The sequence below is a fragment of the Ostrea edulis genome, chromosome 4 (assembly GCF_947568905.1).
Source record: "Ostrea edulis chromosome 4, xbOstEdul1.1, whole genome shotgun sequence".
NCBI classification, from domain to species: domain Eukaryota; kingdom Metazoa; phylum Mollusca; class Bivalvia; order Ostreida; family Ostreidae; genus Ostrea; species Ostrea edulis.
The window spans coordinates 84,718,547-84,734,155 of NC_079167.1; the positions used below are offsets into that span (position 1 = coordinate 84,718,547).

General features: G+C 33.1%; 2 protein-coding genes across 2 annotated transcripts in view; one reads left to right on the plus strand and one right to left on the minus strand.

Annotated features, from left to right (window-relative positions):
- LOC125669202 (mucolipin-3-like) overlaps positions 1–15,584 on the minus strand; it is a 27,411-nt gene extending 11,827 nt beyond the window's left edge. The window contains exons 1-8 of the mRNA XM_056164035.1: positions 15,243–15,584; positions 14,793–15,046; positions 10,914–11,105; positions 8,995–9,136; positions 5,318–5,432; positions 1,937–2,033; positions 1,460–1,556; positions 863–981 (exon numbers count right to left, since the gene is read on the minus strand). Coding sequence (XP_056020010.1) covers positions 863–981; positions 1,460–1,556; positions 1,937–2,033; positions 5,318–5,432; positions 8,995–9,136; positions 10,914–11,105; positions 14,793–15,046; positions 15,243–15,372 — 1,146 coding nt within the window. The 5' untranslated portion in view covers positions 15,373–15,584. The remainder of the gene's footprint in view (positions 1–862; positions 982–1,459; positions 1,557–1,936; positions 2,034–5,317; positions 5,433–8,994; positions 9,137–10,913; positions 11,106–14,792; positions 15,047–15,242) is intronic.
- Positions 14,105–15,609, plus strand: part of LOC125672296 (proteasome adapter and scaffold protein ECM29-like) — a 71,617-nt gene continuing 70,112 nt past the window's right edge. Inside the window, exon 1 of the mRNA XM_056164034.1 lies at positions 14,105–14,122. The gene's annotated coding sequence lies outside the window, so the exon portion shown is untranslated. The remainder of the gene's footprint in view (positions 14,123–15,609) is intronic.

The following is a 15,609-nucleotide window of genomic DNA, read 5'->3' on the forward strand; positions in this document are numbered from 1 at the left end:
ATACATGTATACAGACAGCAGTATTATACAGATACAATATGAAATAGTATATGAAGGTATGTTACATACAAACACTATCTACATACTTAAAACTAAAAATAAACAAAAACAAATCTATAATGTTATTAATTTCCAGGATGGAAAAAAAAAAAATCTAAGATAAGCAGCTTTAAAAGTTTCCAATGTTGGGTAATATTTTAAAAATTCTGGCATATTATTCCATAACTGTTAATCGTAAATTGTAAAAGATCTTTTAAAATATTGTGTCTTTGCACTCTGGATATATAATGAATTACTTTGACTTAATCTGGTAGATCTAAACAGAGGCATCCACCTAAGTTGCTGCATCATTTCTGTTGTAGGTGTATAAAAATTTCTATTCAAAATCACTCTAACAGCTCGCTTTTGAAGTTTGCATAATTTGTAAAGACCGTCCTTGTTTTTCATATTGCCCCAAACAGTACAACAGTAGTTAAAATAGGAAAGACAATTATATTAAAAATTTTCAGTAATAATTTGGGTGACAAGAATGAACTTAATCTAAATAACACACCTATTTTGCTTGTAAGTTTTTTTTGATAAAACTTCAACATGTTCAGACCACGAGAGACATCTGTCAATATAAACACCAACTATAAAGTAAGTTTTTAAGGATGATTTAAAGAAGCGCTAACATGCTTCATGAAGGATGCCAGCATGAAGTGTCGCAGTTCATACCCTCATGTATTTTGAAAAATGAAATTTATTTCTTAAATGAATACAAACATGAACTTTTAGAAACATATATCAGAAAGTACATGATAAAACATCTGCACAGATTCACTGCATAACAACAAAAGATTTTGAGGAGTTTTGTACTCACCACTCGGAGTTTGTGAGCTCGGAACAGCGATCGAATGCACAGGAATGAGGAGAAAACGCTGACGACGATGACAAAAATGTCAAATGCCATCTGTCCCATCTTCTCGGAGTCATCATCATCTAAAGCAGAAAAAATAGTCCTCATGGTTATAGCAGAAATATATATAATACTAGGACATGTAATTTAATTTTGGTCCCAAAATTTACTATTTTTTCATTTGGCCGGCATGCTGTTGATATAAATATTTATTTGGCCGGCATGTTGTTGATATAAATATTTATTTGGCCGGCATGCTGTTGATACAAATATTTATTTGGCCGGTATGCTGTTGATATAAATATTTATTTGGCCGGCATGCTGATGATCGATATAAATATTTATTTTCAATTGGCATCCTCAAGGTGCACATACTATAAAGTAATAATGGCTAACTTCCTCTCAAAGCTAAGAGCTAACATTCAAAATCCATGGATATGCATACTCACCTGTCCTTAACAACGGTAAAACACACATGTTGCAAAGTACAAATATAATTTTATATACATACACGCAGACCTAAAGACTACAATGACTGGGTGTAAAACTCGGAATTCTTACCTATATTTGCAAACTTGCCAGTGCACTTGAATTCATCCAGTGAGGAGAAGAGGTTGACAACCATCTGACCATCCTTGTTACGGTCGTCAAATACGATCTGTCAACGGAATATGTTTAATTTCAGGTCTTGCTAGACTCCATGTTTGAAAATTACACATGTCTGTAACAAGATTATTCATTGCCATTCCACTCTTGTGAGTGGCCTGATTAATGATAAAATAACTTTACTCACACACTAGTAACGGTGGTGAATCACGTGACTTTGGCATGACCTATTACTCAGAATGGTGATATAAGTTATGTGACAATTCGTTATTGATAAAGGTGTTACTTATTCGTTTGAATTTTCCCTTGTGTTGACTTTCGTCATCATTTTTCCGGGTAATAGATCATGCCAAAATCATGTGATTCACCACCGTGCTAGTACATGTACTCTTCAATAATGTTAATGACTGACTTCATAAATGTTAACTTTACCCTGCCAGAAATTTTGAAACACTCTGGTTCGTGACTTTTCTTCTCCATCGCAAGTCGAATGGACCTCAAATGGAACCTCAGAGTGATTAGAAGAATTCTGAAATTGCACAACTTTATAAGTTAGTTGAAGTGAAACAACCTCAGGAGTCAGTTCAAATTAAAGGTAAGTTTCTACCCCTCTTTTCCATGTTTCACTGCTAATCTAGCAGTTGGAAGAGTGTGATGGAAGAGTGAAATAGAAATGTAAGGCAGAAGAGTGTAATGGAATAGTGAGATAAAAGTGTAAGGCAGAAAAGTGAGATGGAAGAGTGAGATAGAAGAGTGAGATAGAAATGTACGATGGAAGAGTGAGATGGAAGTGTGAGATAGAAGTGTGAGATTGAAGAGTGGGATAGAAGTGTGAGACAGAAGAGTAAGATAGAAGAGTGAGATGGAAGAGTGAGACAGAAGAGTGAGACAGAAGTGTGAGATAGAAGTGTGAGATAGAAGTGCAAGACAGAAGAGTGAGATGGAAGAGTAAGATAAAAGTGTGAAACAGAAGAGAGAGATGGAAGAGTGAGATGGAAGTGTGTGACAGAAGAGTGAGACAGAAGTGTGAGACAGAAGTGTGAGACAGAAGAGTGAGATAGAAGTGTGTGACAGAAGAGTGAGATAGAAGTGTGAGACAGAAGAGTGAGATAGAAGAGTGAGACAGAAGTGTGAGATAGAAGTGTGCGACAGAAGAGTGAGACAGAAGTGTGAGACAGAATAGTGAGACAGAAGAGTGAGATAGAAGTGTGAGACAGAAGAGTGAGATAGAAGTGTGAGACAGAATAGTGAGACAGAAGAGTGAGATAGAAGTGTGAGACAGAAGAGTGAGATAGAAGAGTGAGATAGAAGTGTGAGACAGAAGTGTGAGACAGAAGAGTGAGATAGAAGTGTGAGATAGAAGAGTGAGACAGAAGTGTGAGACAGAAGAGTGAGATAGAAGTGTGAGATGGAAGAGTGAGATGGAAGTGTGTGACAGAAGAGTGAGACAGAAGTGTGAGACAGAAGTGTGAGACAGAAGTGTGAGACAGAAGTGTGAGACAGAAGTGTGAGACAGAAGAGTGAGATAGAAGTGTGAGACAGAAGTGTGAGATAGAAGTGTGAGACAGAAGTGTGAGATAGAAGTGTGAGATAGAAGTGTGAGATAGAAGTGTGAGACAGAAGTGTGAGACAGAAGTGTGAGACAGAAGTGTGAGACAGAAGTGTGAGACAGAAGTGTGAGACAGAAGTGTGAGACAGAAGAGTGAGATAGAAGTGTGAGACAGAAGTGTGAGACAGAAGAGTGAGATAGAAGTGTGAGACAGAAGTGTGAGACAGAAGTGTGAGACAGAAGTGTGAGACAGAAGTGTGAGATAGAAGTGTGAGACAGAAGTGTGAGACAGAAGTGTGAGACAGAAGTGTGAGACAGAAGAGTGAGATAGAAGAGTGAGACAGAAGAGTGAGACAGAAGTGTGAGACAGAAGTGTGAGACAGAAGTGTGAGACAGAAGTGTGAGACAGAAGAGTGAGATAGAAGAGTGAGACAGAAGAGTGAGACAGAAGTGTGAGACAGAAGTGTGAGACAGAAGTGTGAGATAGAAGTGTGAGACAGAAGTGTGAGACAGAAGTGTGAGACAGAAGTGTGAGACAGAAGTGTGAGATAGAAGTGTGAGACAGAAGTGTGAGACAGAAGTGTGAGACAGAAGTGTGAGACAGAAGAGTGAGATAGAAGAGTGAGACAGAAGAGTGAGACAGAAGTGTGAGACAGAAGTGTGAGACAGAAGTGTGAGACAGAAGTGTGAGACAGAAGAGTGAGATAGAAGAGTGAGACAGAAGAGTGAGACAGAAGTGTGTGACAGAAGTGTGAGACAGAAGAGTGAGATAGAAGAGTGAGACAGAAGTGTGTGACAGAAGAGTGAGATAGAAGTGTGAGATAGAAGTGTGAGATAGAAGAGTGAGATAGAAGAGTGAGATAGAAGTGTGAGACAGAAGTGTGAGACAGAAGTGTGAGACAGAAGAGTGAGATAGAAGAGTGAGACAGAAGAGTGAGACAGAAGTGTGAGACAGAAGTGTGAGACAGAAGAGTGAGATAGAAGAGTGAGACAGAAGTGTGTGACAGAAGAGTGAGACAGAAGAGTGAGACAGAAGAGTGAGACAGAAGAGTGAGATAGAAGAGTGAGATGGAATAACACCATGGAAGTGTGAAATGGAAGAGTGGGATGCTAACCAAAATATATATCATGTAGTTCTAATTTGTCACTACTATAGATATCAATAAGTACCTGTACTTTTCATTTGTACCTACTAAAACAGCTGCTATGTATTTGTGAGTTTAAGGCAATTGTCAGTCGAAGAAACTGATGCATATTAGATTCATGGTTAGGGTAATGTAGAAGATTGTATTATATGATGAATCTTTCATTTCAATATAAAATGATATCTTGAATTACTGGTATTTACATAAGATAACTGCCTATCATAATGATATCTAGAATTACTGATATTTACACAAGATAACTGTCTATCACAATGATATCTAGACTGGTAAATACACAATATGATAACTGTCTATCATAATGATATCTAGACTGGTAAATACACAATATGATAACTGTCTATCACAATGATATCTAGACTGGTAAATACACAATAAGATAACTGTCTATCACAATGATATCTAGACTGGTACAGTATATACACAACATGATAACTGTCTATCATAATGATATCTAGACTGGTAAATACACAATATGATAACTGTCTATCACAATGATATCTAGACTGGTATAGTATATACACAATATGATAACTGTCTATCACAATGATATCTAGACTGGTACAGTATATACACAACATGATAACTGTCTATCATAATGATATCTAGAATTACTGATATTTACACAAGATAACTGTCTATCACAATGATATCTAGACTGGTATAGTATATACACAATATGATAACTGTCTATCACAATGATATCTAGACTGGTACAGTATATACACAATAAGATAACTGTCTATCACAATGATATCTAGACTGGTACAGTATATACACAATATGATAACTGTCTATCATAATGATATCTAGACTGGTAAATACACAATATGATAACTGTCTATCACAATGATATCTAGACTGGTATAGTATATACACAATATGATAACTGTCTATCACAATGATATCTAAACTGGTACAGTATATACACAACATGATAACTGTCTATCATAATGATATCTAGACTGGTATAGTATATACACAATATGATAACTGTCTATCACAATGATATCTAGACTGGTACAGTATATACACAATATGATAACTGTCTATCACAATGATATCTAGACTGGTACAGTATATACACAATATGATAACCACCTATCAAAAGCAAGGGTCCTGTTGTGGTACTTTAGAATAGCCACGACGTCATCCACAAGTTCTGTCCTATTTGTTGTTTCATTGTATATCTCTACTGGTTTAAGGCAAGTACACACTACCAAACAAAGAAAAGATTTCATTAACTATATAATATAGATTATCTGTACAATATTGTACATCTCTACTGGTTTAAGGCAAGTACACACTACCAAACAAAGAAAAGATTTCATTAACTATATAATATAGATTATCTGTACAATATTGTATATCTCTACTGGTTTAGGGCAAGTACACACTACCAAACAAAGAAAAGATTTCATTAACTATATAATATAGATTATCTGTACAATATTGTACATCTCTACTGGTTTAGGGCAAGTACACACTACCAAACAAAGAAAATATTTCATTAACTATATAATATAGATTATCTGTACAATATTGTACATCTCTACTGGTTTAAGGCAAGTACACACTACCAAACAAAGAAAAGATTTCATTAACTATATAATATAGATTATCTGTACAATATTGTACATCTCTACTGGTTTAAGGCAAGTACACACTACCAAACAAAGAAAAGATTTCATTAACTATATAATATAGATTATCTGTACAATATTGTACATCTCTACTGGTTTAAGGCAAGTACACACTACCAAACAAAGAAAAGATTTCATTAACTATATAATATAGATTATCTGTACAATATTGGATTAAGCATATGATATTGGATTAACTGTGCAATATTGGATTAACTGTACAATATTGGATTAAGCATATGATATTGGATTAACTGTACAATATTGGATTAAGCATATGATATTGGATTAACTGTGCAATATTGGATGAACTGTAAAATATTGGATGAACTGTACAATATTAGATTAAGTGCATGATATTGGATTAGATGTACAATATTGGATGAACTGTACAATATTGGATTAAGCATATGATATTGGATTAACTGTGCAATATTGGATTAATTGTGCAATATTGGATTAATTGTAAAATGTTGGATGAACTGTACAATATTGGATTAAGTGCATGATATTGGATTAGATGTACAATATTGGATGAATTGTGCAATATTGGATTAATTATACAATTTTGGATTAAGTGTACAATATTGGATTAATTGTACAATTTTGGATGAACTGTGTGATGTTGGATTAACTATATGATATTGGATTAACTGTATGATATTGTACAATTTTGGATGAACTGTGCGATGTTGGATTAAGTGTACAATACTGGATTAAATGTACAATATTGGATTACCGTATATACTCACATACAATCACATTTTTAGGGTAAAATTTTGACTCTGAAATCTATGTCCTACTTATACGTGATTACTGATGTTGGAAATTTTTTCTTGCAACACATCTTGTGACATTTAACGGTATTTTTGGTGCATTAATGTCGATTTAATCAGTAACAAATCAGCAAGAATGATTGTTTGAATAACAAAGTAACAATACGGAGTACTTATCACTGTAATGAAAATATACTTCATCATTTTATTTTTATCAAAATCAATATACAGCATTGGTTGATGTATTTTCTGCAATGTACGGAAACAGTGCAGTAGATAATTCACTACATATTAAAATTTACAATTTTGATATGTTGGTTTTTCAAGTTTATCTGTAATATTCATGAGAAAAGGAGTGTATACCACAAAACAAACACAGACTGCAGTATACTGATCACTGTAAAACAATCACAGAGGTTCAAGCTGTGATATCAATATCTGATATTTATTACTATCAACTTATGGTGATAAATTGATCATCCAATATTTTGTCTGTGTTTTATCAGATGAATGGATTGGGCAAAGCACACCTCCTAATCAAATATAACTTGGGAAGTAAGCATCTCATAATTAAATTTTTCTCTTAAACATCCAAGTTTTATGTGGTAAAATCATTGTTCCAATCATCATGCCAAAAATACTAAAAATGAAACAAAAAAATCTTAAAGTTTGTGGACAGCCTTTAATTTCAGAGAGAAAAATGTCATTCGATGAAATGAAAGTTATATCAAGTTTGTGGACAGCCTTTAATTTCAGAGAGAAAAATGTCATTCGATGAAATGAAAGTTATATCAAGTTTGTGGACAGCCTTTAATTTCAGAGAGAAAAATGTCATTCGATGAAATGAAAGTTATATCAAGTTTGTGGACAGCCTTTAATTTCAGAGAGAAAAATGTCATTCGATGAAATGAAAGTTGTATCAAGTTTGTGGACAGCCTTTAATTTCAGAGAGAAAAATGTCATTCGATGAAATGAAAGTTATATCTATCTTTCTTTCATATACTTTATCTTTTTTTAATGTTAAACAAAAAAATCAAATTGTTAAATGTAATATCTCAGATCTAAATAGGGAGGTATCATACATAATTTGCATTAATATCAAGCTAAAATTTATAAAAATTACATTATGACGTAAGTAAGTAATCTTGCATCATACAAACAAATTAAAAATCTATTATCCTTCAAACACGGCTTTTAATTTCATCGTGGAAGCACTAATTATGCAGGGTGGATATTCTGAAATAATACCAGATTTTGAATGTGTGAAGCAGCATGCAGAGGTAAAGTGTTGTGTTAGCATCAGGAAAACACCAAGAGAGACGCATAAGTTCATGAAAGAATCAAACACTCATTCAAAAGTAAGTCACTCCTTGGTATTCAAGTGGCACAAGCGACTTTCTGATGGAGGTTTGAGTTTGGAAGATGATAAGAGAGAGGTCAGGCCATCCATACGGGCATTGGAGGATGTTCAAAAGGAGGTGCACGACATCATCAATGCTTACCGATGTCTAACAGTACATGAAGTAGCAGAAAAATGTGGAATATCTATATATTATTACTACAGTAACTTGATCCAAGGAGTCGGATCACGTTGAGTTGACAGACGCGGATCATCAGATCACACGAGATTTGATTTGATGATCCGCACCTGTCAACGAGACGTGATCCAACTCTTCGGATCAAGTTACTGTAGTAATGATAAATTCATCATATACCCCCTTACGCATTTTAAATCCACATTTATAAGATAATAAATGTAATCCAAATTATCAAAAACACAGATATACCATGAAATTATGTTTTGTGTACGCAGTTTTGTTTTGTGATGCGGTCAATATTTTCCACAAATAATGTTGCGTTGATGCATTGTGACGTCATCAGTTTCAGAAGATACTGATACAGAAAACCGGATCACACACTGTGAAATCCACAGTATCAAAGAACGATACATTGACGGGTATATAACAAAACACTATATCGCATGAAATCTTGAATAAATAATCTGCACATGAACAAGGTCTGCGCTCAATGGGTACTAAGAATTCTCACAACTGAAAATATGAAGGATAACTTGGTTCCGTTATCATGACCCAGAAACAAAGCAGCAGTCAAGCCAGTGGAAAAATATTGACTCCCCACCACCATAAAAAAGCGAAAGTGACAAGGCATGTTTATTCTCTTCATGGACAGAAAAGGAATGATACTAGAGATTGTTTTAAGAAAAACAAATGTCTACCCAGTTCCCCAAATTGGAAGTGCTCCAAATGAAACCTCCTTGCCTTAACAGGAACAGACAAAGTATGAGACAGAGGACGGTGACCTTTCTACACTAAGGTGTGGCTGAGTTATATGAAAATACCTGTTTCAATTTTGGAGTCAAATATGTAGGTGTTATTTGCAAACACCCGTCCCTCTCTGTATTGTTCTACACACATGTCCAGGTGCTCTGTAGTGTTCGCAAATCGCAGTGATCCGAGAGTCAACTTTTCTGTCTGGTTAAACTATAAAATACAATAGAATATAATCCTCTGCCTGCTTTAACTTAGCAGGGCTACCCAATATCTATTGCTAATCTTTACAGCAACAACACAACAAAAACCACCAACTAAACTGCAATTAATTATGTATCTTGCCTAGTGAAGTCTTCATTCAAATTTTTGTTGTTGAAAAATGGGAAGGTGCACACCATACATAGTGTCTTACAGGCTCCTACATATAACCAAAATACACCATATTCTAATGCAATACACTTCAATCAATCAAGATTTGTCAATCTGTCATTATTATTATTTACAATTAATCAATCAAAGCATTTAATTTACCAAGCTGAGACACTTAACATTCTACACTGTGAATTTAAAACTTTTCCAAATGACATTGCTTTAGGATTAAACACACCTTCACAGTGGTCAAAATCCCCTTTACAGTTAAGGAAGAGCTTTCAATATACCTTTATTCCAAAGGTAAGGCTCACAAAATTTTATATCTCTAATCCATAACCTTGACCTTTTTCAATTGACCTTGGTTTTCTTGACTTTAAGGAATTTATAGTCACACATCAATTCTTTCCATTGGGGTGTGCTCACTATATAGGGATAGTCTAGTAAATCTGTCTACTAGTAAAGTAAATCTGTCTAACTATAGTAGTGAAGTAAATCTGTCTAACTAACAGTCAAGTAAATCTGTCTAACTAATAGTCAAATAAATCTGTCTAACTAATAGTCAAGTAAATCTGTCTAACTATTTGTCAAGTAAATCTGTCTAACTATTAGTCAAGTAAATCTGCCAAACTAATAGTCAAGTAAATCTGCTAACTAATAGTCAAGTAAATCTGCTAACTAATAGTCAAGTAAATCTGTCTAAGTTAACTATATTAGTCAAGTAAATATGTCTAACTAATAGTCAAGTAAATCTGTTAAACTAATAGTCAAGTAAATCTGCTAACTAATAGTCAAGTAAATCTGTCTAATTAATAGTCAAGTAAATCTGTCTAACTAATAGTCAAGCAAATCTGTCTAACTCCTTAATGAACAGGTCTGTACTATACACAGGGATAGTCAAGTAAATCTGTCTTAACTAATAGTCAAGTAAATCTGTCTAACTAACAGTCAAGTTAAAGGGACTGGTTCATGATTTTTGATAAAAATGACAGCCAAAATTTTGACCTTCTGAATGCAAGAATAAAAGCAATATTTTAGCCTTGAATCTGTGTTATGTAAATAAAGACTTGAGTCTTTTATGTATACAAACAAACAAGTGAAATATTGAATTTGTAATATAAAGCATTTTAATTTTGCATAGTCACAAATTTTAACTTTTAGATGACACATTTTACCCCAAAAATGCTTGAAATGTGAAAGATATAATAAACTTAGATCGATATCCTTTTCTCTTGAAAATTTCGTAAACAATAACATACCGCAATCTTTGTTTACAAAACAAATAATAAACTCTCTAAAATGAGCTTCTGTGATAATGTATAAACCTTATTTTTTTGTGAAATCTTTTAAACACATTAGACAGTAGATTTTGATCATTAAAAGTGAAAAAGAAAATTTTGGGGAAAATCGTGAATCAGTCCCTTTAATCTGTCTAACTAACAGTCAAGTAAATCTGTTTAACTAATAGTCAAGTAAACCTATCTAACTAATAGTCAAGTAAATCTGTCTAACTAATAGTCAAGTAAATCTGTCTAACTCCTTAATGAACTGGCCTAACTATACATGGGATATCATGGTATTTGATAAAATCCACTGATGTTGATAATGATAGTATTACTTGTTTAACGGCGAAATTGATGTGGTCTATGATTTCATCTGATGTGTATATTGCATACAGCCCTGTGGCCGGAGGGTAAGGCATGGTTTCAAAGCTGGGGTCCCATTTCTGCAGGTAGATGTGCTTCATAGCAATATTGTTCTTCTCCACATATTCAACAAACAGAGCTCTTTCATATCCAAACATCACCAGCTATAAATAGACACACATCTATGTAAATACATAGTCATTCTCAAATTAGTCATGTAAAATGTTAAAATTTGCTTAAATTTTCTAGGCAAATCAAAACATTTCTATGAAAGGTAATAAATCTTGAAAATATTTCGCACATAATGCGAGTGACCAAAAAAAAAGAGAAATTCAAACATGTGTTTTTATTTGAATCTCTCACTTCGCGTTGTTATAAATAGAACCACATTCTCATTGGTTCTCACTCTTTTATGGAAACAATCAGAACGAGCCCAACTTTTTGATAGTCATTGATGTCATGGGTTAGTGCAAGGTAACGAATCAATAACCCTTGACTTGTGAAGATGAGAAATACATACGAATGAAAAACACACCCTACAGTATTTAAACAAAGTTCATCCATTGTATTTTTCACAATTTATTTTGTTTATTTCTTCAATCGTAGTAAATATAAAATATATCATTTTTTTATTCAAATACATATACTTCTATTCATGGTATTATTTAACACAGTTGCAGGATTTTGAATGTAAAAACTATACTCAATTAGAGAACATTCTTTGATATTGGTAGGCCATTAACGAGATAGAAATAGTATTCACATCAAGTTATCACATCATATGTTTGAAATGGCAGTCATATGACAACTTATGTATGTATATACTCAATAACTATTGAAATTATTATATAAATCTAATTTTGAAAGTTAAAAAATTTTGATGTTGAATTTGGTAGAGTTTGTTAAGGTAACATTCATTAAAACAAAAAAGACGAAATTTTCAGACAACAGATCGAGCTTGACTGAAGATCATTGTTATGCAATAAGCTTAAAGCTGTATGACCCGATGTTCATGTATTATATTTGTACATAATTACTTTAAGGCAGATTAATTACTTTACAAAGTTAACAATTTTCCCTTAATTACATGCTTGAAAACATCTGCATGTAAAAGAAAACAGTGAGAATATTATTTAGAACGTAAATATAGTGTGGTACATATATAAATCATCCGGAAACTCTCAGGCCTTTCACCCAAAGCACGGTGTATTCGGTGAAAGACCCAAGGTGTTCCGGGTAACGCATAAATTATACAGTGTTAGACATCTATAAATAGCCCCATGCGCGTCAGGGGAATCCCAACATGATGTATTAACTCAGACGCAACTGTCTAGTTTTAAGGCTGAAAGAGCGTAAAACAATGAATTACTAAGAGGTATTTGATATCTTTATTTCTATTAAACTTAACACAGCTTTACACAGATAAGAACACCGATGATCTGAAAGTTTGAACTGGTCATGTGACTGTCACTTGAAATGGCAGTGACGCGGTTGTTTGTAAACACCGATTTAGAATTAAATAATTTTGGTTAAAACAGGTGAAATAATGTATGACATGTCATACAGCCTCATAACTTCATACGTGCGATGATTTAATAAAGTTTTTACGAGATGGAAAAAAAAAATTGTAATTCGGACCATACAGCTTTAACCATTACGACTTATGTTAATTTATCATGATACTATGTAGCATTTTTATGCATGGTATATATTCATTACAGTTATTAGAATGTCATCATAATGAATTACAATGCACCGAGTTTGTAAAATAGTTCATAGATTGTGAAATAAATAGGTAATGCTTGTTAAATGTGAATTTCGCAACAACAAATTATAACAACTGATAAAATAAAATTAAAAAGGAACAATTTTTTTGATATGTTTTTATCCAGTAAAATTCATACTAAACCATATGATTCAAAGTCGTTAGAAAAGGCTGAAAATGCATCTTAAAGGGGCATGGTCACAGTTTGAGCTGAAAATTTTCAAATCTTAATTTTCCATTTTTAATCTTTAGAATGTCTAACAAAGGTATTTCTAATGGTTAGCAAAAATCTGTTGTTGAGGTACATGGGAGATACAGAGCTCGATCACAATTCTTTGTTATGAAAATAAGGCTTGTGCTTTATTTTTGTTTACATAGGTGAAATATACTATTAAAAGTTTTGTTTAAAGCAGATTTTTTCAATTTACAAATTAATTCTGAACACAGTTAAATAGTTTCCAGTGTTTGGCACATTTTGTTTTAAACATGCTATTTTCTATTAAGCAATCTATATATATGTAAAAACAAAAACATGGCACAAGCTTTGTTTAGTTGTAACAAAGAATTGTGAGTGATGTATCTCTAGATCATCATTCTTGACTCATAAAATTGTTGATAGAATGAATTATACTGGAATCCCACAATAACAGTTTTCGCAAGGCGCGTCCCATCAAGTAAACAGTCACAGTGTCAGGTACTGGTAATTAGGAGACCATAATTGCATAGGTAAACAAGGGATCATAGCCCATAATAGATCAAGGGTTGTGTTTAAACCCCAAACAGGTATGGCTTGGATATTGAGCACCTCTTAATTATTAAATTTCTCAAAATATTTTTTGAAACATAGGTAAAAACACTAAAGCATTGACTTGAAATTGTCGACCGATTCTGACAAAAATTTGTACCGACTTATAAGCGGATCAATGGCAAATTCCTATAAGATAACCTTAAAAAATACAACCGACTTATAGGCGGACCGACTTATAGGCGAGTATATACGGTACAAAACAGTTCACAGCTTATAAATTATATGTGTGTGACTTCTGCAGGAGTAATTTTTCTGCAGTGTTGGTAAAAACAAATTAAAGAAACAGTAAATTAAATGTTTGATGGATTCCAAATTTACATCAACATACTTTCAATGTTTTAATGCAACTGTACATCAGATAATCTAAAAATTATGAAAACTACAGTTTTCCATCTATGATTTTCAGAAAATCATACAACAACACACTTGTCTAAATGTAAACTTATTGAGGAAGAATAACACATTGTGATAATGGCTGACTTCCTTAATAGATAAACAAATCAGTTGAAATTTCAGTCATACATTCCACGTTCTTTTAGATTTTGTCGCTAAACTGGATAGCTCAATGGGTTAATGGCTTTAAATGTGTGGTTGCTAAATTGTAAATTGTGAGTTTGAATCTTGTGAGGTTTGAATTTGTTTTTCCAAATGACATTTTACTTTAAGGGACTGATTCACGATTTCCCCCCAAATTTTGTTTTTCACTTTAAATGATCAAAATCTACAGTCTAATATGTTTAGAAGGTTTCACAATAAAATTAAGGTTATTCATCATGACAGAATCTCATTATAGAGAGTTTATTATTTGTTTTGAAAACAAAGATTGAGGTATGTTATTGTTTTCGAAGTTTTAAAATAAATGGATATTGATTCAAGTTTATTATATATATATCCCATTTCAAGTATACTTTAGGTAAAATGTGTCATTTAAAAGTTAAAATTTGTAATTGTACAAAACGAAGATGCTTTAAATTACAAAATTAACGTTTCATTGGTTTGTTGGTTTACATAAAAAGACTCAAGTCTTTGTTTACATAACACAGAATCAAAGCTAAAATATTCCTTATATCCTTGCATTCAGATGGTCCAAATTTTGGTTGTCAACTTTAAATTAGTTATATTTTTAATTTTTAACATAAAAAATTAAACATATTTCTTTTCGAAAAACGTGAACCAGTCCCTTTAAACTGCAATGCTCACTAAACAAAATAAAGTTTTAGGTTTCAGATTAATTTTTTTTGGTCCATTATTCCTTCATAAACTTGAATATAATCTTACCTGAGCAGTTACTATAAACACTTTGAAGATTTGTAAAACAAGTTTCCAAGGACATTTCCTTTTAGCTTTGATTTTTTCATGTGGTCCCATGAAATAAAACTTAAGTTTCCGTCTCAAGCGGTCCTCCATGTACGGGGTGTAGAATGAAGACACTCTGTGGAATGGTTTCTTTGGTGGCGGGCCTTCTGTTGTCTGCCCAGCTGTATTGTCTATGTCATCCGGCAATATGTTGGAGCTCGCCATGTTGGACAACTCTGAAATGCATTACACATAATATATATTAACGATTGAGAAAACATGTGACAAGATGCAGTCTAGTGCCACAATGTATTTGTTTACAGTGAAGAACTGCCTGAGGAATTAACATAACAAAATATCGCGTGACGCTACAGGATCAGAAAAATATATATAGTGTATCAGCAAGAGAAAACCATTGCTAAAAGTGTGTACCGTTTATCCTTCTCGGTTGACGATTCAAATTAGAGGTTTGAGACCCAGCACGAGATCGATGGCCTTCACTGTGATCTGAAACCTCTGAATTATCCTCCTTGGATTTTAATTCCTTGTTGCTGTCTGCCATTCAATCATTTTCATGGCCAACGAAGTGAAAGTCAGCTGACAGTGCCATAAACTTATCGTAAATAAAAAAAATGTCGTAAATAAAAAAAATTAATGAAGAAATCAAATGCAGTTTGTGATAAATATGATGAAATTCCTTTGTTCTGAATGAGATCGTATTGTATACATATACAACATATTAGTTGAGTGCGATTAGTTATTTGTCATTTGCATCAAAATAAGATGTCGTAAATATCTA